Source organism: Mercenaria mercenaria, chromosome 5, assembly GCF_021730395.1.
Source record: "Mercenaria mercenaria strain notata chromosome 5, MADL_Memer_1, whole genome shotgun sequence".
Classification (NCBI taxonomy): domain Eukaryota; kingdom Metazoa; phylum Mollusca; class Bivalvia; order Venerida; family Veneridae; genus Mercenaria; species Mercenaria mercenaria.
The window spans coordinates 65156583-65184462 of record NC_069365.1 but is presented as its reverse complement, the minus strand read 5'-3'; the positions used below and the strand labels follow the sequence as shown (position 1 = coordinate 65184462).

General features: G+C 35.7%; 1 protein-coding gene across 1 annotated transcript in view; it reads right to left on the bottom strand.

Annotated features, from left to right (window-relative positions):
• The window catches only part of LOC123557439 (CD109 antigen-like), a 44284-nt gene that overhangs the window by 8481 nt on the left and 7923 nt on the right, over positions 1–27880 (bottom strand). Inside the window, exons 10-34 of the mRNA XM_045348892.2 lie at positions 27104–27209; positions 26037–26261; positions 25467–25736; positions 24787–24885; positions 23874–23939; positions 23413–23610; positions 22988–23137; positions 22315–22416; positions 21073–21130; positions 20601–20787; positions 17225–17342; positions 16702–16815; positions 15813–15917; positions 15269–15397; positions 10005–10143; positions 9044–9220; positions 8739–8820; positions 8386–8542; positions 7637–7717; positions 5400–5592; positions 3760–3923; positions 2271–2423; positions 1938–2000; positions 1596–1705; positions 28–202 (exon numbers count right to left, since the gene is read on the bottom strand). Of these exons, the coding sequence (XP_045204827.2) occupies positions 28–202; positions 1596–1705; positions 1938–2000; positions 2271–2423; positions 3760–3923; positions 5400–5592; positions 7637–7717; positions 8386–8542; positions 8739–8820; positions 9044–9220; positions 10005–10143; positions 15269–15397; positions 15813–15917; positions 16702–16815; positions 17225–17342; positions 20601–20787; positions 21073–21130; positions 22315–22416; positions 22988–23137; positions 23413–23610; positions 23874–23939; positions 24787–24885; positions 25467–25736; positions 26037–26261; positions 27104–27209 (3421 nt within the window). The remainder of the gene's footprint in view (positions 1–27; positions 203–1595; positions 1706–1937; positions 2001–2270; positions 2424–3759; positions 3924–5399; positions 5593–7636; positions 7718–8385; positions 8543–8738; positions 8821–9043; positions 9221–10004; positions 10144–15268; positions 15398–15812; positions 15918–16701; positions 16816–17224; positions 17343–20600; positions 20788–21072; positions 21131–22314; positions 22417–22987; positions 23138–23412; positions 23611–23873; positions 23940–24786; positions 24886–25466; positions 25737–26036; positions 26262–27103; positions 27210–27880) is intronic.

The following is a 27880-nucleotide window of genomic DNA, read 5'->3' as shown; positions in this document are numbered from 1 at the left end:
ATTATTTACAAAGTCAACAAATCTTACGTAATCATAGTATAACACAAGGCGCCCATGGTCCATCTCCCTTCTTGAGTAAGTCACACTACTATCTATATCCTGGTTCCAGCCAAACGGTCTGTCGTTGTTAAGTAAGGGTTTATACCCAGAGGGAAAACCAATATCTAGCAGAACCATACCACTGTCCTCAATGTCTAGCCATCTGCAATTTGAATAAGAATTACATATGACTGCAGTTTAATGCAAGAGACAAGTTAGTTTTAGTTAAGAGCCATAGCCAAATGAACGTCATGTGTGACATGATTACTTTTAGCTCTTTTATAGGTATTTTAGCATTACATGATTTCAAGGCTGGGCGGATAACTGGACAAATCAGAATAACTTGCGCAATCTTGACAGCTTCTTGTATATATAGATCATTCAATATCAGTTATGCTGGAACATACAGATGAGTGCAGCATGTGCTTACAAAAATCAGAGAAGACCTGATTCGGTGGAGTAAAACATTTAAACCGCAGCAATAAGTACAAAATAGCATCAGAACTGACGTTGACGATGAAATTCCCACTCATCAACGTTGAACATTACTCGCCAGCAAATGTCACAGCTGATAACAGATATTTGCAATGTATACAAGTAGAGCTGCGTTATACTTTTATATACTCCTGTAATATTTCGAAACGGAAAAAGTAAATATTCGAAATGAATCTAAATATTATATCTTGGAAAAATTATATCGAATGTTATTATGATATAGTGGCTGGTCATGTGCTTGTTTTATAACCTGAAATAAAACGAATTTTCAAATTTACACCCTTTGCATGAGCAAATTAAATGTCCATGTTCTCCGATATCAAAATATTGAAGAATCCTAGGTGTTGGATTCTATATTCCTCAGATGCATGATTTCCATAGATATTTGATAATATCTGATTTTACGACCCATGTCCTCAACAAATTTCGATTATAAAAAAAGGCATGATAGGAACAGTTTCACATTACGAGACGTTGTGGAGCAGTTAAGAGGCCTTAAGAATAACGAATTACTTTCTTATTTCATACTAAAATTGGTTGATCCCAATAGCGTCCTAACATCTTCTAGTGTTAAACTGCGTTTGAGGAACTATTACTTTTCAAACAAAATCAATTCACTCAACTCCACACCGCTTCGAACATATTAAACACTGACAGTTGGAATAAAATTATGAAGGCGGTAAACAATTAATAAAATTAAGTTAACAGTTCTTGTGATGCAATCGAAATCCGTTCGTGTTTCAACAGTTTTCAGATATTTTAGAATACAGCCGTTCAGCTTGTCTCATCCTGGCAAGGGTGTAAAGTTGGATATACGATTTATCAAAGGTAATCAAAAACCAAACATTTTTGACTTGTCTCAGTCCAATCATGAATAAGATTTCGTATATTACAAAAACATAGAAATATAATACTAGCATAATGTTCTGTACAAATATTGTACTGTTAACATTTAATATTTCTTGTGATTCAGTTAATGCTCATTGAAAATAGCTGCGATGTGCATTTGTTTTCTAAATATTACAGGGATATATGAATGCGAAGCAGTAGTTGCTATTTACCTTGCACAAGCTTTCAGCGTGAATCTATCAACTTCTGTACCATTAGTTGTAACCATCAGATCAAAGCTGGGATTTCGTTCCTCCTCCAATATGTTGTAAAATGTGCTCACCTAGAACCATATGAAGAAGCTATTCTAATTTGAAAATAATTTGTTTTTGTATAAAGGTTCCATAAAAAGTGGCTAATTTAGTTACATATGAATAAGATTGAATAAACATACATTCTTAGAATAACACATAATAAGCACATATTCTTACTTAAATGACATGTCAAATGTGTTAAACTTGTAGACACGAGTCAACTTTATATTCGACCTTTATTCTCTAGTTAGAAGAAATTACCTCGACTAGGCCAGAACCTCTTCCTTTGGCCGATATCCGCAGCGTGCGGCTTTCTTCAGGTACCTAACAAGTATTAAATGTTCATTGAATATACAATGTATTGTCATGCGAAACAACGTGATGTTAATAAGTCAACTCATGTTTACATGTATATATTTGTTATAGGCCAATACCACTTTATACAAATAATTTACAACGTAAGTCCCGTGACTTTCTAGTTCAATCAAGTTTCTTCCTATCAACTAAACACTGAATATAAATGATATTCTTTACATATTTATCTTCCAGGAAAATGTTTTTCATTGTACTGACTGAGATAATAGTACTACGTACGTCAATGAACTGTAGCACGTCCATATTTTCAGCATTTATTGAGACATTTTTCGGAGTTTCGGAGCCGTAGTCAAATTCAACTGTCATGCTGACGTCAGATGTGTACATCTGTGATGCAATTTCTGCTAGACCTTGTAAAGCAACGACAGTATCCTGAAAAAATAGATTTATTTATTTATTTTCTTGGGTTTAACGTCGCACTGACACAATTATATGTCATAGGGCGACTTTCCAGCGTTGCCCCTCCGTGCATCAATTCATCACGGGCGGGCACCTTGATAGAACCACTGACCTTCAGTAAGCCAGCCGGATGGCTTCCTCACATGAAGCATTCAACGCCTCGAATGAGGCTCGAACCCACATCGATGAGGGGCAAGTCATTTGAAGTCAGCGACCTTAACCACTCGGCCACGGAGGCCCCTGAAAATAAAGAAGAGACAAACGTGTTTTGAAGCTGATTTATTCAACTGTAGCGAATTTTGAACACGACATATTTGATCAATTGAGCGAAAGTTTTGCTGTAAACCTAAACCATGACTGAGCTGCATTTTTTCATGTATATCTAAAAGCAAGTTTTGATGTAAATCTTTAATGACGGACCTGATTCTAAGTCGATCACTTAACCATGGGGGTTTCCAGATTCATTTAGACATTAAGAGTAGCAAATGCATTGACCAGTCTATCATCTGGAAAAAATCTCAGTCCTATTCATGATGGGCAACAATGAAATAAGCGAATAAAGAATTATGTCTCAAGTTTGGCGTTCGCGATAAGTATGAGCATACTATTATTCTTACTAGCTTTTGGGCAAATTCAAACACAGTGCAGCCTTTTTTAAATGGATAAGTCAATGCCATTACAAACTAGAAGCGTGTTTGCAGAGGTAGTGTCATTACTTGAGTAAGGACTATTTGGAGACATTCAAATTCACCAACAAAGTCTGCATGAACTAACAGCGTCTGGACTCTAATGATTTCGTTCATTCGGATAATTCGAACACCACTCTTTGCTTGAATTCATCTTCAGGTCCTGGCAAAATCCCTATATTATAATGTATATTTTGTTGGCTCGAACTACCAATTACTCGAACAATTTTGCTTGTCCCGTCGAGTTCGAGTATTCAATATATTACATTGTTTTGTTTAGTTCGTAGAATAGCCGCCCATAAAAATAAGTTAGCATTGTTTTCTGCAAGTCCTTTAATGTATTTGTAAAAATATTTGTAGTTTTGGAATTAATTTCTTTAATTTATGATATGATTAGGTACGATGAATAAACATAATGTGTAGCCACCTTTGCGCACAGTAAAAGCACAATTTCCAAAAAAGAAAAAGTGGAAGTCTTACATATCATTTTTAACCTTTGGAAATGATCAGAGAAATTTTATTCTTTTGTGCATAAGGATTTTAAATAGTGAAATTAATTAAACAGCGTCATTCTTCGAAATCAATAAAACAAACTATCAAATGTACTAGTATTCAACAAATACCTGTGTAGAAATGTAGCCGCCATACGGGCTTCTCTGCTGAATAAGCCATTTCAGTACCGGAAGTGCGCCGTTAATATTGTTTTGTTTGCTGTAGGCAAGCAAAACATACCCGGCAGTTTCAACTTCAATACTTTTTACGGAATTTTGCCAATGTTTTGTTCCATCTACAAACAAAACAAAATACAGTTCACGGGAAAGTGATAGCACCAAACAACTTAAATGAGGTTTAAAAGACAGTTTGTTATTTCAGACAATCAAATATATATATATTTGCTTCAAGGATCTTTGTAAACATACACGTAAGGTGTAAGATCAGAGGTCTGGTATATTATCTAACTCAGTTTGACTGCTACGTAAGATAACTGGAAATAGTCCATACAATGCAAGGCCAGGAATGTTATGTCATTCGTGAAATGGCAAATTATTTTTACATACAGCAATTTGCCAGGTAACGCTCACAGGAAAAATCAAAGGCCTGAATGGCCTGAGTCGGCTAATGATTGATGTACTGACAGTATAGTCTACCAGTTTCAGTTTTTTTTTTTTTTCTTAAAATTTCATAACACAGCTCGATATTTACCCAAAATATTATATCCGGATACGATTACACTTTTCTCACGTTTGAACAATATATTTTACAAATTGTGATGATACGAAGACATTTAGCAGCAATTGGCAGTATCTGACATTGAAGTTTACGGTTAAATTACCTCTTATTTAAATCTTTTCATAAAAAAGTTGTTTCATTTCGCCAAACATAGACGATCTACTTTCGATTTCAAAAACTACAAGAAAATACAATTTAATGTTTCGCCGATTTGTTTATTTCTCGAAAAATAAGAATTAAAATCATTTTTAATATCTGTAGTAACTAAACAAACCAGTAAGAGCTTCTTCTTCCGATAATTTATCCGTTTACTGACTGCAAAATTCATGTGTGTGTGTAGAAACCCACGCAAAGTTTATAGAAATCATACGATGCGTGTATACGTTCAATGTGGGAGAATTAAGGCTGATCGGGATCGGCTATGTTACCTAACGCATCCAGATGATTCAGATTTTGTTTTTAAAAAAGCATTGTGTGCATTTCTGTAATTTTATATACGTTTAGAAATTATTAGACATGCGTATTTGCATTATTTCTATACGTAATTTACGCTAATACGCATCTTATCTGGAGCCCTGTGGAACTATTTTTTGTCTTTCGCTGGATGTTACGCAAGCTTTGTAAGCCTGCGCAATTCATAAAATGCACATTTATGCTTAATGAGTTACATTCGAGTATTGCACAATTAAAAGTCATAAATATGACAGATTACATCGTATATTGGTCATAGCAAAGGGAATTCACGCAACTTAATTTCATTCTTGCAGTGAACTGTTTGAAGTTTGAGAAATCTAATGGAACTACATCGCTTCAATGTGTTATTTGGTCCATTTAGACTTAGAGAATCGCTGGATAGCAAGGACTCGTCAAAACGATTACATCGTTTAGCCGACTCAAAAAGTATGTAATATATACTACGTAAAACGTTATTTTGTTTTGAACTCGATAACAGATCAACATACTTAAGGGATAAGACCGTCGTTTAAATAAAGTGTAAAAACAGTCATAAAGTTTAGAATTAATTAAGACGCACCAGACTGTATGAGGTTAGTGCTCCTATCTAGCCTGTTCAGCAGTTCTGTTGTTCCGCCCTTGCTTATTTGAGCTGTGGCGTATGCTGTAATTGCTGTCTCATACTCCCCAGTCAGTCTGGAGCTACCTTGCTCAACAAAGGACGAAGCTGACATTATTGCTTTTCTCAGAATTTCAATCTCCGTGGCATTTCTCTGCAATGAACATAATTATATACATATAATTATATACATATATATTATTGCGGTGCAGTTTTCTTTTACTATTGTGCAATCTGAGATGTGAGAATATACGTTCAACATTTTAGAATTAGTTTATTGCTTTCAATTCTGCTACCTATAAAGTAATTGTATTGATAAACAAGAGGGCCATGATGGCCCTATATCGCTCACCTGTTATCATTGCACTTGAGGACAAGAAGGTCCTCAGAAAAAATATCTAAGTCCAAAGGACAGTAACAACAAAGGGAAAAAATCTAACAAGGTACAGCTATGTCTAAATACACCTAAAAATTGGAGGTACCATCCATGTTGTACCACAGAAAAGTGGTCGCGGTTTTTCCCGATGGCCAATAATAAAAAAGTTACAAAAAATATGCTATTTATAGTAACGTAAAAGGGAAGTAATTGAAAAAAAATTATTGTAAGTGAACAAAAGAAGAATCTGCAAAATTAATCTGTTGACATAAATGAAATTTCAGATCAGTATCTTCATTAGTTACGGAGATATACCCATTTTAATTTGAAATAAAGGGGGGTAATTTGACATAAAATCTGTCCATAGTTATCTACCCTTATTGGCTCAGTCCAACTAATGACAATAATGAAATTTCAAATAAGTCCTATAAGTACTTACTGATATAAATCCAGTTTGATTACAATCAGGGGAGGTAATCAGATATAAAATAACTCTGAACCTACGCTTTGATCTGATTTGTCATGGAATCCAAGATTTCTTGTTGTTGAAGTTATTTTGGAAGTTTGTACCAAATAAAACCATAAATGAAGTCTCTATATGGCTGCAAAAGCCAAAATAGCCAATTTAGGACCTTTAAGGGGCCATAACTCTGGAACCCATGATGCAATCTGGCCAGTTGAAGAAAGGAAGCAAGATCTTGTGGTGATACAAGTTGTGTGCAAGTTTGGTTAAAATCGAATCATAAACGAAGCTGCTATTGTGCAGACAAGGTCAAAATAGCTAATTTTGGCCCTTTCAGGGACCATAACTCTGGAACCCATTATGGGATCTGGCTGTTTCAACTAAGGAATCAAGATCTTATGGTGACACAAGCTTTGTGCAAGTTTGATTAAATTCAAATCATAAATGAAGCTGCTATTGTGCAGACAAGGTCAAAATAGCTAATTCTGGCCCTTTTAGGGGCCATAACTCTAGAACCTATAATGGAATCTCACCAGTTCAAGAAAGGAACCAAGATCTTATAGCGATACAAGTTGTGTGCAAGTCTGGTTAAAATACAATCATAAATGAAGCTGCTATTGTGCAGACAAGGTCAAAATAGCTAATTCTGGCCCTTTCAGGGGCCATAACTCTGGAACCCATAACGGAATCTGGCCAGTTAAAGATAGGAACCAAGACCTTATGGTTATGCAAGTTGTGTGTCAGTTTAGTAAAAATCAAATCATAAATAAAGCTACTATTGTGCAGACAAGGTCAAAATAGCTAATTTTGGCCCTTTCTGGGGCCACAACTCTGGAATCCATAACGGGATCTGACCAGTTCAAGAAAGGAACCGAGCTCTTATGGTGATACAAGTTGTGTGCAAGTTTGGTTAAAATAAAATCATAAATGAAACCACTATCGTGCAGGCAAGAAATTGTTGACGGACGGACGCACGGACGGACTGACGACGGACGACGGACGAAGGGTGATCACAAAAGCTCACCTTGTTACTATGTGACAGGTGAGCTAAAAAGATAGAACACAGTCGTATGTCTAGTCAGTTTAATGCTGTATCATGTATTTTACCATCGAACTTTATTAATACTGCTACGTCGCCTCTAGTTAAAGGTCGATTTAGAAAATATTTTTATACCAGTCTTTTAACAGATGTAGAGCTCTATAAAGCACATATTTTATTTTACACTGTCTAGTAATAGGACACGGCTTTGAGGCTATGAGACAAACTGCCGAGATGCTTTTAAAATATAATTGTTATGTCGGGTTTATGACAAGGCCTAAGTGCTGAATTTAGATACCGTTAAAAAAACATACACCTACCATTATATTTTTATCTTGAACCTCTTTCACAGCTATCAGTACGTACGCAGCAAGAGACCTACTGCTCAATACAGAACCTCCCTAAAAAATGAAATAAAAAAAAAACATGCAGAAACATAGTGTGAGATAAATAAATACACTCAGATAAACCGAACAATTTTGTTTATGATATTGCCAATATCGCTAATGAGACATTTCAAAGTGAAATACAATTTTCTAGATACAGAGCCGATAAATGAATACTTACTGTACGAACTCAAGTTATCATTACATATTAAACAAGACCGCACTCGACTATTCGGAAACACGGACATCAATTACAAATAAATTTTTTATAGAGAGATGAAAACAACTTGCATGCAAAATTTCAACCAAATTTTTAAGTCAAATAATGGCCATAATTTGAATTAATTTAAACCAAGAGTTCTCTAATCGCATTGATATACAACTTGAAAGTTTGTTGCAAGCAAAAAGTTTAACTGAATTTTCTAGGTAGAAAAAAGTGTCAGTTTTTACATTAAATCCAACCAAATACTATCTTGCTTGTTTATTTCAGCAGGTCTTATGACTGGAAAACATTGTGTGAAGTTTAAATCCAATATATATATAACTACGCCGAAGCCCGGATAAGCTAAATAACTCTCACTATTCTCTGAAGAGTCGAGATAAAAAGTCTTTAGTGCGTTTTCAAACTTAAACCTCAAACGTTAGTTCTTTTATAACCAGGATATATTTAGATACGTTCCAACCTGCATTGCCTTATTATGTACAAATCCCGTCGTGTTGAAGCTTCCATCTTTGTTTTGATTCTTAAGAATAAACTTAACACCATTTTCAACAACAGCCGGATCAATGTAGGTGAACTCACTGGCTTCTGCGAACGACTTCAGGACGAATGCAGTAAGCCTGTAACATAGAGAGAAACAACTGAGGTAACAATATTTCCGCTTACTTAAATACGCCGGGTATAAAGAGAATAATTATAACTATAAAACGTTTTAATGATACATCTGAAACCCGGCAATAATATTATTGTGAAACTGCCTTCAACAGAATCATTGTTGTTTGTTGATTGTGCTCGTACATCTTGGCAGTAACTTACCACAAGCTTCCTTCGTTATCCTTGATGCCAAATGCACTAAATGAACCATCGAGTCTCTGGTAGGTCAGTTGTCTTTGATAGCCTGTAGTATAAACGAAACAAAAGTTATCATATACACCTAATAACACCTTTATAGAAACTAAAATTTAATACGCTGACCAATGAATTAAACAGAGAGTTGTAGAGTTATTGTACACTGTTCAAAATATATACATGTATTATTAGAGGTTTTACCCATTAATTCCCAAATTGTTATTAACTTCGATTTTGCCACTCCACATTTTTTTACAAGTACACACACTTACCAGTTTCCATGATATGCTCAACCTGTTTCTTCATTTTCTCCGAGTACCTGTTAGTAATCTTAAGATATTTGGCAGCAAAAACAGCGGGAGCGAACCGCACCATATTCTGTTCTCCACATCCATACGGAATCTTAATCAACTGATCAAGGTGATCCAAGGAAGGGCCAAAAATGTCACCTGTCAATAAGAACAGTTCTGCATAAAATTTAAGTCACATAATTTGTTGTATTCTTACTGAAAATTAAAGCAGTTGTTTTAGACACAGACAACCAGGGAGTTCCTAAAATATGTATGCATTATCTCATATATATCACATTAAACAGCTGGTGGTGATCCATGGGTAGCTGACTGGTTCTTCATTTTCGCGGGCCTACTTTGGGATGCATGACTATATGGCTGTGTTTAGGGTGCTCTGTACTTCCGGAAAATTTACCCTTGCCTTTTATATTTTATCAGCCATAGACATACTAATATTTTAAAGAACGGCTATTACTCAGTTTGTAAGACCTGGGCCAGTTTTATGAAACCAAATATTCAGTCAATTAGATTTAAAGCGTTCATTTCAAATTCAACATTTCTTTAACTTATGTGGCAAATCGTAGAATTTTTGTAGATTTTACAGTTTAATATTATTTCTTACGGATTTATTTCATTAACAATATTAAACTTGCTCCTGACGTATTTTGCAAAACGTAATAGCTACCAACCATCTAAGAGAGTACAATCTGAAAGCTATTTATTTCTACTTGACAACAACTTTTTTTCAGTTTTAAAGTTTCATTTAATAAACATAAGGCTTATACATTTTGTATATGGGACAGCTGCGATACAAATGATGTCACTTTAGTCAGTCTGGATCCAAAGAGTAAGGACAGACTCTGGTTTGTATCAAAGCCGAATGAATGTACAATTCGTTCGTAGAGCTTGTAAGTAAACAGAGACAATGTGCACCTTTCCTTACCTATTACAGTAATCTGTATTCGCTCCGAGTCCGGTACTATACGTAACGGATAAGTTATAGGTACATCTTGCTGAAAGTTACCGCCATTTTCCAGTGATATCAACACTGGAACATTTTGTTCCTCTTGTTGGCCAGGCGGCTGTAAATAAACAAATCTAATTAAATCACTACATATTGTGTATGATTAAAAGAGCCAATGCATTGCCTGTAAAGTAAATAACAACGTGTCTCAACTTAGTGTTGTGGTCACAAAATAACACTGCCCGATTCCATCCATCAAATATAAACAGAGTTGTTCAGGAGAAAGTTTAAAGGAAATAACCGCTCACCATTACGTCTTATTGACCAGAAACGGTGGCAGCATTACAAGAGCATACTGCATTGACTAGACACGGTAGCAATAACTACCAGAGAGCTTACTGCTTTGACCAGACACGGTAGAAGCATATACCAGAGCCTTTTGCCTTGACCAGACTTAGCGGCAATTACTACCCGAGCGTATTGTCTTGACCGGACGTGGTGGCAGCTACTACCAGGGAGCTTATTGTTTTGTGTTTTGACCATACGCAGTGGAAGGTACTACCAGAGCTTACTGTCTTGACCAGACACGGTGGCAGCAAGTAAAAGAGCTAACTGCCTTGATCAGACACGGTGGCAGCAACTACTAGAGTCAGAAGCGGTGACACAGCTATCAGAGGTTATTGCCCAGACTTGATGGCAGCCTCTACCATTGCTTAATGCTTTGATCCGGTGCAATGGTAGCAACAACCAGAGCTTATTTCCTTGACCAGACAAGGCGGAAGCAACTACCAGAGCATATTCCTTTGGCTAGACACGAAGGTGCCAGCACTTACCAGAGCATACTGCCTTTGACAGACACAGTGGCTGCAACCATCTGTGCTTATTGCCTTGACCAGACAAGGTTTTTTTATGTAATTTATTTTTTAATCTTCGTACTTCGTACATTTACAAATATGATGACATAGGAAAATATTTTTGATGTGGAGTAAAATGTTTAAACAGCAATAAGTACAAATAGCATCAAATCTAACCATTTGTATTACATAGGTGTCAACGAAGACTTTTTTTTGAAAGTTTATGGGAAAATGTGAGAAATTAAAGAAATGTATAATGTAAAAAAAGCTAAATGTATAGGATATTCAGATTGTTTCCAAGTTCATATAATTATCGACATTTATAACGATTATTGCTGCTATAATCACGTAAACATTTTGTATTATTGTACGCACACTTTCAAAATGGGCATTTTATATGGTAAAAAAGAAAAAAAAACAAGAGCTGTCACTATTGGTGACAAATGCCCCCGAAGCATGCCCAAGAATGCTACAGTTGTCTGCGCAAAACATGCCATAATAGTTTAGGTATGAATCATTTTGTGACCTTGACCTTTACCTGAGAGACCCAGGTCATAAGTGCGACAAATCTTCTCAATATGGTTAAGATTTGTGTCAAATTATTTTCAAATCCCTTGATAAATAGCAGAGTTATGGACCAGAAATGAAACAGACCATGTTAACCTTTGACTTCTAAGTGTGACCTTGACCTTAGAGCTAGGGGTCTGGGTCCTGGGCATGACACATCATCTCATAATAGGAAATATTTATGTCAAGTAATTTTAAATTCCCTTCACCGATGGCAGAGTTATGGACTGGAAAAGAAACAGACCATATAAACCTTTGATTTCTAAGTGTGACCTTAAAGCTAGGGGTCTGGTCTTGTGCATGACACGTCGTCTCATTATGGGGGAACCTTTATGCCAAGTTATTTCAAAATCCCTTGATGAATGGCAGAGTTATGGACCGGACAAGAAACAGACTATGTTAACCTTTAACCTCTAAGTGTGACATTGACCTTATAGCTAGGGGTCTGGATCTTGCTCATGACACATCGTCTCATTATGGTAAACATTTATGCCAAGTTATTTTAAATCTCTTCATGGATGGCAGAGTTATGGACCGGACACGAAACAGACCCTGTTAAGTTAAGTTAAGACCATGTTAACCTTTAACCTCTAAGTGTGACATTGACCTTGGAGCTAGGGGTCTAGGTCTTGCGCATGACAAGTTGTCTTATTATGGTGAACATTTATGCAAAGTTATTTCAAAATCCCTTCATGGATGGCAGAGTTACAGCCCGGAAGAGAATTTACACGGACGCACGCACTCACAGACAGATGGACTGACTGACGGACGGACAGTGCGATTTTAATATGCCCACCTTCGGGGGCATAATAAGACCTCTTTTACAACCCACATCATCTAAACTCATACCTCAAAACCAGACCATTTGACATTATGTTGGTTTAATTTGTCGTTTGATAATGTAATTTTCTTTTTTCAAGTTTTATCCTGATATTAAGATATGATATGAAACTATCAAAACTGAGTTCCTTTTTCTATTTTTGATTTGAAATATATAATATTTCATGAGGAATATTATAACATCTTTTCGTTTTACGTTTCTTTCAGCGATACCAAAACTGACCACCTCTCAATTCAATTGAATTTTAAGATTTTTCTTATTAAGATAAATCCATAGCTGTTGTACGCAATTACATTTCCAAAACATGTGTTCTAGTGTTTCAACATTCACACAGATTTGATTCTGTTAGTTTATATTAAATAATGATTTGTTTGTTGGGAGAATTCACGTCAGATTTTTGTATTGAAAGCTACTTATTTATGTTTGATCAACAGGAGGAGGTTTTCAGTATAATCGATGACCATTTCATTTCTGACTTAATTGATTTTGATCCTTTGCTTATATGTGTGTCATAAAGTAATTTATTTGGTTCTTTTGACTGTGCTAATTTGTCTACAAGTATTTCATTTCGTGTATACGAACTATCCTCTTCCTCAGGCGCCTGTTTAATAGTTTTTGGAATGCTTAATATAAGATTGTATTATTTCAAGAATTGTCTATTTTCTATGTTATATAAAAATTGAATTCGTCAAACTTATGTGTTATTCCATATTACCTGTTTACTTATATTCTTTTTATTGTCTTGTGTATTTATATTTACCAAAGCCACTTATAAAGCTCTCAAAAATATGTTGGAATTACATATTGTACCAATTTCCCTCTGTAAATAATTGCATTCAACAATTAGTTCTCCTCCAACATTAGATAAAAATGTACTATAAAGACCTTCCATTGTCATTGGTTACTTTTATCTATTATCCTTCTGATCCAACAAGCTTTTAAATCATTTATGAAGTAATCCAGGTTTATCATTTCAATTCCACCCATTTTTTAGTCCTGTTAATAGTCTCCCTATTAATTTGATCTGGTTTATAATCTCTTTCATTACTTCACTTGACCAGACAAGGTGGCAACAACTGGTAAATGGCAGAAACTTCCAGAGCACATAACCTTGATCTGGCATAGTGTCAGGTCTTATTGCCTTGACCAAAAACGGTGGCAGCATTTACTAGAGTCAGACACGGTGGCAGCAACTACCAGAATCAGACAAGATGGCAGAATCGTCCAGAGCACATTACCTTGACCTCGCACATTGTCAGATCTTATTGCCTCGACCATCACGGTGGCAGCAACTACTAGAGCATACTAACAAGATGGCAGAAACTTCCAGAGCACATAACCTTGACCTGGCACAGTGTCAGATCTTATTGCCTTGACCATACACTGTGGCAGCAACTACTAGAGTCAGACACGATGGCAGCAACTACCAAAGTCAGACACGATGTCAGAAACTACCACAGCATGTTGCCTTGACCAGACACGAAGGCAGCAACTATCAGAACATACTGACTTGACCAAACACGATGGTAGAATCTTCCAGAGCACATTACCTTGACCTGACACAGTGTCAGATCTTATTGCCTTGACCAGACTAGCAATTACAAGAGTCAGAATCGGTGGCAGCAACTACCAGAGTCAGACACAATAGCAGAACCTACCAGAGCTGATACTATGGCAGCACTACCAGAGTTTACTGACTTCATCAGACAGGATGGCAGCACGTACCAGAGCTGTATGCCTTGACCAGACACGGTGGCAGCAACTACTAGAGCTTATTGCATTGATCAGACACGATGACAGCACTACCAGATCTTACTGCCGTGATCAGATACGGTTGCAGCACGCGCCAGAGCTTAGTGTCTTGACCAGACACGGTGGCAGCACGTACCAGGGCTTTATTATTTGACCAGACACGGTGAAAGCAACTATCAGAGCTAACTGTCTTGATCACACACGGTGGCAGTACGACCAGAGCTTACTGCCTTGACAAGACACGGTAGCAGCAACTATCAGAGCTTATTGCCCTAACCAGACGTGGTGGCATCAACTACTAGAGCTTATTGCTTTGAACAGACAAGGAAGCAGCCACTACTAGATCAAGACACGACGACTGCAACTAAGAGAGCATATTACCTCGACCAGACAGAGTGGTAGGAACTACCAAAGCTGAATGCCACTACCAGAGCATATTGCTTTGACCGGACACGGTTGCAGCAACTACCAAAGCAATAAGCAGCAACTATCAGAGATTACTTCTTTGACCAGACAAGGCGGCAGCAACTGTTAAAGCTTGTTATAAATGGTGATTAAAATGAACAAAACATTACGCCTGTACTAGCCTCAAACTTACACTTAAGACCAGGAACTAAAAACGCACGAAATTTTCTGTACATGAAGAATTCACATTCTTGTAAATCTTCGTCGAAATGTGAGCTAATTAAACAATGACAGAGCAAAGGAAAATTTAGCGTATTGAAGTACAAATATAAATTTCGATGAACATGTGTCCTAAGCCGTTTGTTCACTTTTATATTATTGTATCATAGCTCGGTGTTTTTTCTTAACAAATTTGGTGCAGGTAATTCGTATACTCCGAGTACAGGGTGCGGTAACTAAAAGTGTGCAGGTATTTAATACCCGCACGCTAGTAACCGCACTGTTGGACAGGAAAGTATGCCAGCGTGTCTGGAACAGTAGACAGCGAAGTGTATTTTATTGATTTTCTGCTCTAGCATTGGTTTATTTTACCTGGGCTTTACACATTTGTAAAGCAAGGATTTTAAGTATTCACTGAACTGCTGTATATGGCAATGTGGAAAGCCTACAACTACCATATATGGATGGCTATGATACAAAACAGAAAGAACATTAAAACTCTCGGATAAACGATTTATACGAGGGGGCTACGCCCCCTCGTACAAATCGTTTACCCTCGAGTTTCAATGCTTTTTCTATTACATAGTTCTGATTATACTACATACCCTGACTATAAGCTGACGTATAACAGTGTCTCTTCCTCTCGGAGACGACGCCTCTACCTCCAAGTCTATAGTTCCTATTTGCTGGGCCTTAATTGTGAAATAAGCGGAGTGTGCATCATTAGACTTGACCTGAAATATAACAAAAGTGATGGGCAATTTTATCAAAATGATAAAAACAGATCAGTGTTTAACTTGAACAATGTCATGATCAGAAAGCTCCTAGCAAAGGTCTATCAGCTCTTCAAGGTTTTAGCTATCTATTTTATCATTGTAGAATTCAGGATGTACCTAATATATTTTCAACAAACATCAAGTTTAAAAGAAAATATGTGCAGCGTTTATTACTGTAACCTCACATAAAAATATTATGATTTTCATTTGTTAAATGTATAATTCATCTGTAAATTTCTTCACGGTTTTCATCGAAAGTTTAAAAACACACAGTAAGGTCACCGTTGCACAAACAATGAAACATGTCCTGATGAATATTTGCATAATTTACACAGTTTGTCACATTAGTTATATCATATAAAGCATCACTTACGAGAATACACTTTTGAACTCTGTCCTTTGTTTCTTCTTCCTTACCATATCTATTTACAGTTATACCAAGGAATTCATCAGAGGAATTCTTTAGCGATACTGTCACCTGAAGCGATAATCCAAATAACAGTGTTGTTTGCGAGTGAAAGATATACTAATATGTGAAAGGATATCTTTGATATTTCAGTATCAGTGGGGTATATCTTATGTTAACAAGAGTTGCACACTCACAAAATACGCCCGTCACAGCAAATTAATATTGACTTTAAAAACTCTAAAAGAGTTAGAGAGAGGAGACTGTCAACTTTCGCAATTTTGAGTAATTCAAGGAGCATTACTCCAGCGCCCCTGAGACCTCTGAGACAATTCAGCTGGTTATCTAACTTGGCCGAGACAATATGCCCGTAAACACTTTGACCAAGTTCTGTTATCATTGGATAAGAACTTCTCAAATTAGAGAGCAGACAACTTTAATGGACGCCGCCCACCACAAGGTGTTCTCATATTAGTTCCGTTTCATAGGCATGAAAAGTATAAATTATAAATCTTGATCGAAGTAAATGTATATTCATAAGCAAACTGTCGAAAAGTAGTACAGATTTTCACAATGCTTTAGATTCACTGAGTTTTCAGTGAACAACTGTAAAGAATTAAATAATAAAATATATGACACCTTTCAAAAGGTTTCAAAGGCAAACAACAAACGGATGCGGAATCTGAAAAAATATGCCCAACACAGTAATTCTAATGAAAAAATATCTTTTGAATAATTGTCAATTAATCACCAAGAAAAGATACAATCATTGTGATATTTATATGTCACAATTTTGAAAGAGTTTGCTAGCAGGTAAAACATTGGTAACAAGTGTGAATATTAAATGAATACTTACATACATATCATGCGGGTAGTAGTTAAACACAAGTGCTTGAATTACAGCTACCTCTCCAGAAACAATGGAAAATGGTAAATGAAGGCTGACGAAAAATGGTAGATATGCGGTTACCTAAACAAAAGAAGTTAGAGCAAAACTTGAAAATATCTAACATCTGAAAGTATTTAGCTGGTGAATTTAAGTGCCTCGTACAATACTGTATAATCCGCCAAATTATAGTGCACTTGCTGTATTAATAATCGCAGAGCACCACCGACATTCACACAACTTCCTTTGCGAAACATTTAACACCAGCCCATCTAACAAAGATAACATTTGCCAACATCTAGGTGTTCAACAGTTTTAGTTATGCAGCTTTTAGGGTATACCGTTTTTCAACAGTTTTAGTTATGCAGCTGTTAGGGATATACCGTTTCAACAGTTTTAGTTATGCAGCTGTAAGGGATATACCGTTTCAACAGTTTTAGTTATGCAGGTGTTGGGGATATACCGTTTCAGATATTTAAGAAATGCAACTTACGTTTGCAGCAACTGGTGCAACCCCGAGTCCAGAGTCTGGGTTCAGTGCAAAGCCTGTAGCTACCCAGTCAGTGATTGTATCTGGTACTGTCGCTGTCATGATCACATTCCCAGTAGAACTAATAACGCATATTTCAATTACTTTATAAACATTTATATATTTTTTTTACTTCAATCTAATGGATATTTCAAGTTCAATAGATACAAAAACAAAACATGTCCGTTTTACATGAATGCTACAAAAGCTATTGCTTTGAAACTTTACAGACTTGATACTCGTCATTAGGTGAGTACGTAGGCCTAAAGCAATAAAACATTGACTAAAATTTACGTTGGATGTTGATGACGTCATCTGAATAAATAGACCCATTTTTGTGAATCATACAAATATAAAATGCGAGTACCAAAGCAATTTATCTATCTATATAATTATTAAATGAATAAATATGTAATAAAATCTGTAGGAAGATCATTTGAAAGTACAACACAACCAAGCATAGCAATAACATTCGATTTTCACTTAGCCTGACATTTTGTTGTAAAATTACTTACTTACAGGACTCTCCATTTTTTTTGTTTCTGTAGATTTAGTTACGAACAGTGTACTAAATATTGAGTTTAATTCGTGACGTCTGTACTAGGAGCTACATAACGAGTGTAAGATTTGACGTTTTCCCGGACAACATGTATGTAAAAACGCTGGAAAGCTGAAGAATCTCTTTGTTTTACTATTATATGAACATTTTGTAACTTTTACTCTAAAAGAATCGTGATTATGATAAGGTTACTTATCGGTAAAATTACATTTACTAGAAAAGCGGAACTACTCCGCGCCTACATGAAATCGCCCGTATTGGATGTACGCCCGTATTGGGTGTACAATATACAACATAGGTCGCGCTTCTTTAAATACGTCACGTAGAATGCGGTTCGAGATGTTTGCATTTTGACGTTTGATGCTTTACATTGGAGATGTCGTCTATTTTAGGTATTTATGATTTTAAATGACCATCAGATTTTTTTGATTTAAAGAAAGGAAAACAGAATATAATTACATGGTAATTCTAACGAATTTACAGTGACTTAAGAAATTTATGTCAAAGAAGGTCAACGAGTGCATTTGATCGAATGAAGTGTAAACACTTAAATGATGAAAGTATCTTTAAAGCCAGTATCTTACCTGACAGATTCATTAGACCAAATCCAAGTCTCTGGGAAATCGTCCCTTATAGTAGTTACACCTGACCCGCAAAACGGGCCAATACAAGTACAGATATATTTTGAACCTGGAGAACATGGCGCTGATTGTATTTCACCCGAAGAGTCCACCACGAAATTGTAGTCATTGTTATTCAGCATCTGCATCCGGACTATGAAAAAGTACAAACACTACTACCCTGGCCAGAACGAGATTGACATTACTGGACGCATAATGGCATGTTTTAATTCTATGTCACACGGAAATAGTATTCGTGTTCATCTTCAGCAGGTGAATATTTTAAAATGAATATACTTTCGTCCCAGAAACTTGTGAATATTGAATTACCATGAATCTGTCAGGTTTAAGTTATACACATTATTATTGACAGGCATAAGTGTAACCGATTATTACAGTGTTTATACGAGTATATCTATCAGATACAAATGTTACACGTTATTTCAGTATTTATATATATCACGTCATTATAGAGGTGTACAATAGATACCCACTCCTGCAATTACAATATTTATATGCCATGTTTATGTGTAAAGCGGTTTTTCTGCTTGGGATAACTATAAGACGTGTTTTAAAGAGATTATATATCTACAATATATGTTTCTTCCTAATTTGAAACAGACAACTTGGAATAAAATTTTGCTCTCCAGTTTCAAATTGTAAGACTATTTTTACAGATATTTTTCTAGTTAGTTTACAAACTCAGCTCTAAATGTCGTGTGGCAGCCGTAGAAAGTGGCCAGAGCTTAGACTCGGTGTTATTCTTATTTCTGGTCCTTTGACACCATGGTATCCCATCAATGCATGTTATTTAGTGATAGAGTTCTGCTTAAGCCGATGCTAGATGATGTGACAGGCGTTGTACATTCAATTTCTTCTTGTAAACATACCTCTGCTATTACTTTGCTTGGTTTCATTCTTCCAAAAGAATCTGTTTATAGACTTGAGTTTTACTTGAACTGATAGACTTAAGTAATAAGCAACAACGACGTGATTTAGGTGACAACAACATAATGAATTAACAAAGTACTGATTATAGAAAACGACATGCATCTATAGCCACCCATTATCATGTGTTAGTTTAGTTAGTATTTATTTATTTCAAATTTATCAATGCATACGATTATAAACCGAGAATGAAGCGTTAGGTTATTTTAGAAACTCTAATGGTATGTGACAAGAACAATTTATTATAACCAATACCCTATACTGACCAGGCTCGGACCCCACACACACCACCACCACCACCACCACTCCACCAGTTGGCTGAGGAGTGACCTATACTCATCAAAGTTCCACTCTACTATTTTTGCAAAGGAAATTATATTTTCTCTAAATGCAGACTCCAAAATGCACCAGAGGCCACAATTTCATATATATTTTTCAAACTTTTCCAGAGGGAGACCTCTGACCCCAACCCCTAAATCGAATACCCACTCCCGTACCTCACAACATAAACAAATAATTCAACAGAGGCCACCATTTCGTACTTATATTTTAAAATTATTCAGGCATGAACCCCTTACTCCCTAAAATGATGGGAGAATCCCCTCCCGTATCTCAAAATTTTGACCAAAAATTGCATCAGAGGCCACCATTTCATATCTATTTTTCAACATTTTCCAGGTGGAGAACCTCCTGATTCCCCCTAAAGTAATGGGAGTATACCCAACCGTACCTCAACATTTTTACCAAAAATTGCACCAGAGGCCTACATTTCATACCTATCATGATTTCAAACTTTTCCACTAAAGTGATGTGAGTACCCCCTGCCCCCGTACCTCAAAACTTAGACCCCAAAAAATGCACGAGGGGCCACCATTTCATACCTCTATTTCAAAAATTTCCAGGGGAGACCTCCTGACCCCTTTACGTAACAATCCCGTTCGTTCTTAATGTTTCTGGATCCAGGCCTCCTGACTAAGTATATACGACAAGAGCGTGTTATAATAACCAATACCCTGTAATTACCACAATGATGTGACAAGAAGTGAATACAAGTGATATTTCCTAAGATTGTGGCAAAGTCGTCAATGGCCTCGTTAATCAACCGAAAACGAGAATATAGAGCTTGTATATTTTAGAAAGGTCCTTTTGAAAAGAAGAACCTACACCAGGTTATTCAGTATACTCGAACACTCCTATTATATTTGTCTGTTACCTGACAGATTCGTTAGCCCATATCCAAGTTTCTGGAAAGTCTTTACGAACGGTCTGGGGGATTCTGGACATTGATCCAACATAGTTTGAACACGATGGTCCTAAACACTCATTTATGTCAAGGCTTTCCGAACTGGATGACCAAGAAACTCTACCTGCTGAAGTCTTCTCTTCTATTTGACTCTTGACTAAAATAAATAAATACAAAGCGCACGGAGTTCTTAATTTATAAGTTTTAATTTATTAGTTTGAAAATTGATATCTAGGCATACTTTACATGTAAAATTGTAATTTTATTCATATAAACTTGTAAACAAGCTTACAACTGAACATTTTATGGCGATTTTGCCAACAAAGACGCTGCCGTTTGAAAAGACAAGAAGACAAAATGTGTCGTTAGTGATGCCGATGAGAAATCCTTAATTTAATAGCTATATATAGATAAGACGACATGCAATAGAGGTTGTACTTACGCTTCCAGAAGTCGAAATCATACAATGACGCGTCAGTTATTACTGCAAGTCCTACCGCCTGTAAGAAAAATATTAACAAATTACACCCGTTAAATTCCTGAATTTACAAGAAGTGCGGCTACATGTATTTTTAGTAACTCTCTTGATTTTTTCGGTGCCCCCTCCCCCACCCCCCAAAATAAACAACAACTAAAGTATAAAGTATCCGATCGTAGCTATACCTTCAAAAGATAGCGCGTAGCTCCATACAAACTCCCGTTAGCTAGAATCTCTGATTTTTCAGTCGATTTGATCTTTTGCACTATCTATTAATATTTTCTTGGTTTGGACGTCATCGATAAAAATCACTTTCTTTTGTAGTCCAGGCCCCGTGTTCACAAAACATTTTCAGTCTCAGCTGAGTTTGATAATGAAACTTTATTTGTCATTTATATCTAAATAGCATGTTTTAAACTAAATTTTAAGTTAATAACTATTTTCAAGTGGCTATTCAGTATTGATGGTCAGTCTCAATTGGAATTTAACCTTGAAGCTTTAGCAAAATTGATAGCAAAATTTCAAACTCAAACTCAGCTGAGACCAAAAAACGTTTTGTGAACACGGGGCCAGTACTCTTAAGATATGCAGCAGATCATATGGACCGTCAAAATGCTGTATTGAACCGATTGAAAACATGGAGACAATTATAATTAGCTGATTAAGGAGACGTCAAAATAAGTTAATTGGCGGCAGTGCAAAAATGTAATTGTATCAGCGTACTTATGTACTACATATACAATAACATATGGATCTCGTGGATTTTACTATGGAAATACCATTTGTTGTTTGAGAATCTCGTTCAAGAATACAACATTTCAAATTAGGCTAATTTGCTATCATTATTTCATCATACTATAAAACATACACTGTGAAATCTGCAAATTTTGAGGGCATGAAATTTGATGTTTTGGTCAAATTCTGGGGATGTGAAATAGTAGATTTTGAGTTTTGAAGATAAAATAAATAGAAATTCTGTTTGTCCGTTTGGTTTCAATTACATGGATTTTTGCACCCGCGGAAATACGTCATCACGAAATTTAACTACTTTACAGTATTGAAGGCTTAGAGATAAATTTATACACTTGCAATAACATCACTTATTTCGGAATTCAAATGACTTCTTCCTTTTTCTTTTACGTTAAATTATTATATCTTTGTGACGATAGTTGTGCGTTTCTCTTAATATAATCGAATGTCTCTTACATTGAATATGCCAATCGGATCGTTTGCCGATACTCGTACATACAAGTAAGAGTCTTGGTATTTCCAACTGGGTCTTTCAACAATACCTAGCTTGTTGTAGACCTGAAACATGAGAACAAGACAATCTTATGTAAACTATAGTTTCAGAGGGTTATGAATTCATCATAAGACAACAAGTATTTTATTACATGCTCTTTCATCCTGTTAGGCCTATAGCAATTTCTTTTAAAAATCTTGATATGTAATTACCTTCTCAAAATTCCTGTCACTTTTTTTTATTTACAAACAATTATCTACGTTTTGCGAATACGGAAAAGATGAGACAGGAGGAAATTATTTCTGATCAAAATTATTCCTGATTCTCAGAATAAGTATAACTGACCTTTTTCTGCATAATTATGTCAATAAAAAAGCATTATACTGCTTTCATAACACATCGCTGATTCGTATTAAGTATAATTCGACCTACCGTCGTTGAACAGTGCTATTCAATTTATCCACAAAAAAAAGACAACTATGTTTATTCACAATAAATATTTTATTATCTTTTTTCCAGTGCTACTGATGATGTGTTTCTTCATTTGCTTTTCAAAAACACCCACACCGCACTTTTACGAAATGGTTTAACTAGATTTGATAACATTACACAAGTAAATATTATAATAGATTATACCTTCCGTTCATTGATGTCATTTCCGGTTTTATGTAGTATAACACTTTTATCTACAGCTAGTACAAACACTTGCGATCCTGGGTCGGCTCTGATGTTTAAAGAAACATTTGTTCCAGGTGACACCTGCGTCCGATCGAATCTTAGGGTTACCTGTAAATATGTATAAAACAACAAAATTCAAACGCATGAAAAATGTGTTAACACATATGCACTAAAGCATCAATACCCTTTTTCAATCTGTAGTACATACATAAAATGCATTTTCAAAGCATACACACTAAAAGTTGATTTTTATTCTTATTCCAAATCCATGCATTCCTAATTATCTGAAGTAACTGTTGACCGAAGAAAGTGTAATCTTCAAAGCGTCACACAAAAGGAACACGTTATAAATATTCGTTATGTATGTACAAATGTTTGCTTACGTCATTTTTGAAGGACATATCGACGGAAAATTTGATGGCATCAGCAACAATTTCGCCATGTTTTTCGTTGTAGAAATAAGCAAGAAGTATACATTCTGGGACCATTTCTGACGTCATCGTTACGTAAAATGTATTCTTTTGGTACACAGAGGCAATGTGAGTGTAGTGTGTTTCAATTATCTTCTTGTTTTTAATAATCTGAAAAGAAGTGATTAATAGTTTAATACAATGGTCCGAACTTCATGAAAAGTATGTAATGGCGTTCATGATAGGCCTATATAAGTCTATATAGGGCTACAGAAATATGATAAATATTGAGAGAAATAATAACTTGTAGATCTAATGAAAGATCTGCATGCATATATATTATAACGAAAAAAGGAATATGATTCAATACGGCTGCTTTCTAAGTATAAGTTACAATTATTATTTTAAAATGTGAGTGTTTTAACACTACTTACATGGTAAGTTACCATTCCGCCTGGTCTTACGTTACTTCTTACACTGAATTCAGCCTGTTTCCCAACCTGTTTGAAGAAAGTATGAATGAAGGAATGTGAACTTGCGAGGAACGTTGCTTTGTTGTTTTTGTTACGATGTAGAAAGAAATATACAAACATTTGTTTTTTAATGAAGCATACACTGGACGCTTTAAAGAGTTCGGCTTATCTATTTTAGCTTCTGGCCGGAACAGTGTATCTAGTGCTTATCAAGGCTTGGGAGGCAAAATACAGTTGATACGTATCTTTCCTAAGACGTGCATTTAGTTCAAATGAACTACTTTCCAGTTGGCTAGTCAAGAGGTTACCCCGTCTGGGACTCTAAAAGGAGAGAGAAACTTTGTCGAGCAACAAGGATTGCGTACTGCGTATAATCTCTGTTCAGCTACAAAGACTGTGTGCTGCGTATAAACTGTGTTGAGTAACAAGGATTAGGTACTGCGTATAAACTGTGTTAAGCAACAAGGATTGTGTACTGCGTATAATCTGTGTTCAGCAACAAGGATTCTGTACTGCGTATAAACTGTGTCGGGCAACAAGGATTGTGTACCGCGTATAAACTGTGTCGAGCAACAAGGATTATGTACTGCGTATAAACTGTGTTCAGCAACAAGGACAGTGTACCACGTAAACAATGTGTTCAGAAACAAAGCTGTGTACCGCGTAAACTGTGACTGTGAATCGCATATAAACTGTGTTCAGCAACAAGGACTGTGTGCCGCGTGTCATGAACAGAGCTGAACAACAAGGATTGTGTAACACGTGTCAAATGTGTTAAGCTACAAGGACTGTGTTTTGCGTATAAACTTGGTCGAGCAACAAGGGTTATCAGCTGCGTTTAAACTTTGCTTAGCCACAGGAATGGTTACCTTACCTTCACAAAGGATGACTTCATCTCAACGTGCAGGTAAGCTTTACTCTCAGTACGGAACCTTTGAATGTTTTTGGACGTTTTCTCATCTCGGAGACGTACCTGAAGTTAAATAAACTCTTGAAATGAACATTATTTATTTATTTATTTATTCATTTTTTTAAATAAAAAGTCAAATAGGACAATTATTTATGTAGATTTCATATGAATCGGAAATGACAATTGATTTAAATGTTAGTGAAATTCTAATCTAAAAGGAATTCATCATTATTTACTATCATTTTGTGCAGGATCTTTATCACACTCACAGTATATGGAACAATTGTCTTTATATCAAAGGGTTGTGTATTCTTTCGTTGATGTTTATTTTATGGAAGCCTTCAAACAATATATACAAATTTAAATTTACATCAGTAACTTAGCCTTGAAAAAATGTTTCAAGTTCTAATTTTTTAATAGTTTAAATTGGAAGAGAATCGTATCTGAAATAAAATTGTAAACGGGCGGGTGGAATAATGCCTGTCCATACACATTTGATGCATGATATTATTATCCGTCATTTAGTTCAATATATCACTGAAAGTCATTAATTTAATTATCGGTTTCCATCATTCATATACATGTAGCTGTTATTTATTCAAAAAAAAAAAAAATCAAATTCTGTACTAGTAATAGAAACTCACGTCTATGTGCCCAGTTGCAACATTAAGCGGAATGTCAAGTTCTAACTTTATCATGCCATCGCGGGGTACAGACAAAAACATTTCTGGCATAAATATGACATCGCCATCAGGAAAGGGAGATATAAATTCCATCAAGTTTGAAGACGGACTATTTGGTGGACGGAAAGGCGGTGCAACAGCTGTCTGCTTGTCTGTAAAGTAAGTGACACTGATGCGGACTCTATCACCGGATGTGACCAAAGGCCGTCCGTCAGGCTGTGTTACTTTAACCTGAAACAAAATATAATCGCATATGTGGTTGAAGCCGTTACGCCGTATATATTTTTACATGAGAGAAAACAAAACAAAATAATTTTGGACGAAATTAAACCTTTGAATCAATAGTTACAAAAAATAAAAAAAAAAGTTTCTCGCAATAGGTTTTAACGCGCTTGAAGTTTACATTTATTTTCCTAGACCGTTAAAATAAACAACTGTCTTCTGGTGCCTACGCATTACATATATAATTGTTTTCTTCAATACAGTAATATCAAAATTTATACAAATTGTTTGCACTATATATTTACTCACATATGTTTTATATTTAAATCCTGGTTTAAAGATGTCGTCACCATAGTTTAGGAACTGGAGCATGAGAGGTCTCTCATGGAACGTGACTCTACTTTCAGCCAAGCGGACCTCTCCTGTCTCTTCCTCTGTAACATTTGCTTCCACCACGAGTGTATCGTATTTAAGCGATGGGTCAAACTTCAACAGCGTGTCTGTAGCTATACTAAAATCTGCTTCGCCGTCAATCTGTAAAAAAACATGAACTCCACAAAGCATGGCTATTTACATCCGAAGCTTTAGATCATAGGGAAGTGAAGAACAATTAATTGATGCTTTGATGGGCTTTAGCGGACGTTTGGTGGGAGTTGGAAGGTTTTGGCGGGTTGAGTATTTTGTGAAGCAACGGCGACGGCATACTAAGGCACACGAACTTAGCAGTGAATAAGATTGATGGAAGTTGATGGGGTGGAATAAGTATTGTCGGAGAGTATTATGAGTCACTGCACATCGTCTCTTCAACATCTACCTATATTCCAGGTTTGTAGCCATTAACCTTTAATGGTTTATAAGTTATTATCCAGAAACGAAATTTGACGTCAGGTCTTGATGTGATTTGCAGAAAGCAAATGTCTCTTAGAAGAAACAGTATACATGACCCATTCTTTTCTCTTCATTTTATATTCTAGATATGTGTAACAGCTCTCTGAACATTGTCCATTTTATTTAGAATACATGTGGAATAATATTTAGAGCCGCTAAACAGTCAAATAAACACCATGAAGATCATATGTAATATTTTCATGAGCGGAAAACCTCAAATTAAGATGGATTTGATGTCTTTCATTTCAACTGTATCTTACTAAGATACGAAGTACCGATAACATACTGATGATGGTATATTTATTATCATCACTGTCAACATGGAATATATATTAAGATGAAATACTTGAAACGTTTGCCTTTGATCGCATAGCTAACGACCAATGCTGCACTAGTCGGTGGTCTATATATGTTCCACATTTCAGCAACCACGTGCACACATTGAATTAAAACATACAATACTAACATTTACTATGAAATATACATACCTCAAATTCAGTTTGTATTGCTCTCGGCTCAAAGAACCACCAATATGAAGTACTTTTTGTGACTCGTAAAGTCACGTGTCCTTTAACTGGCTTTCCATATGTGTACCTTAGTGACAAAATATTAGAAAACATAACTTTCTGGTATTCTATTCTTACATGTGGCATTCTCACCAAGTTTTAAGTGAATGTAATGCCTGTCTCAAGTATACACATTAAATCTTAAAAATAAGGTAGAGAATGTTGAAATTAATTATAGGGATAATACAGGTCTTTGTATTAACGCCTGCAGAAGTTAGTAGGATTGTTTTGGTCGAGGTCACAAACATATCCAAAGGGTTTCTGCAGACGTTGATATATGAAACAAACGTGTATTGCCTCTATGTATGCATAAAACATGACACAAAGACTAAATGTATTATTTTCATAGACCATTCCGGTACAATTTTTAATTACCGGTCTGCCGTATGGAAACGGTCAACATGTTTGAAATATCCATTACTGGGACGCACGAATAAACAACACTACTTAAAGCATGTATTCAAAGTTTTAACTATTTTTTATTCGTTATTCCAAACATGACATTGACCATCTCTTTGAATATCACCTAAAATTCGTTAATAGGAACACAATTGTGAATAATGATTTTACAGTACGAACCGTTTTCAACGTGTTGACCTGCTTTCATGATTTAAAAGCATTATGTGAGATATTAAACAAAAACATGACAAATGATCCTTAATATGGTTCCTTACAACAAACAATCGCATAAGTTACATG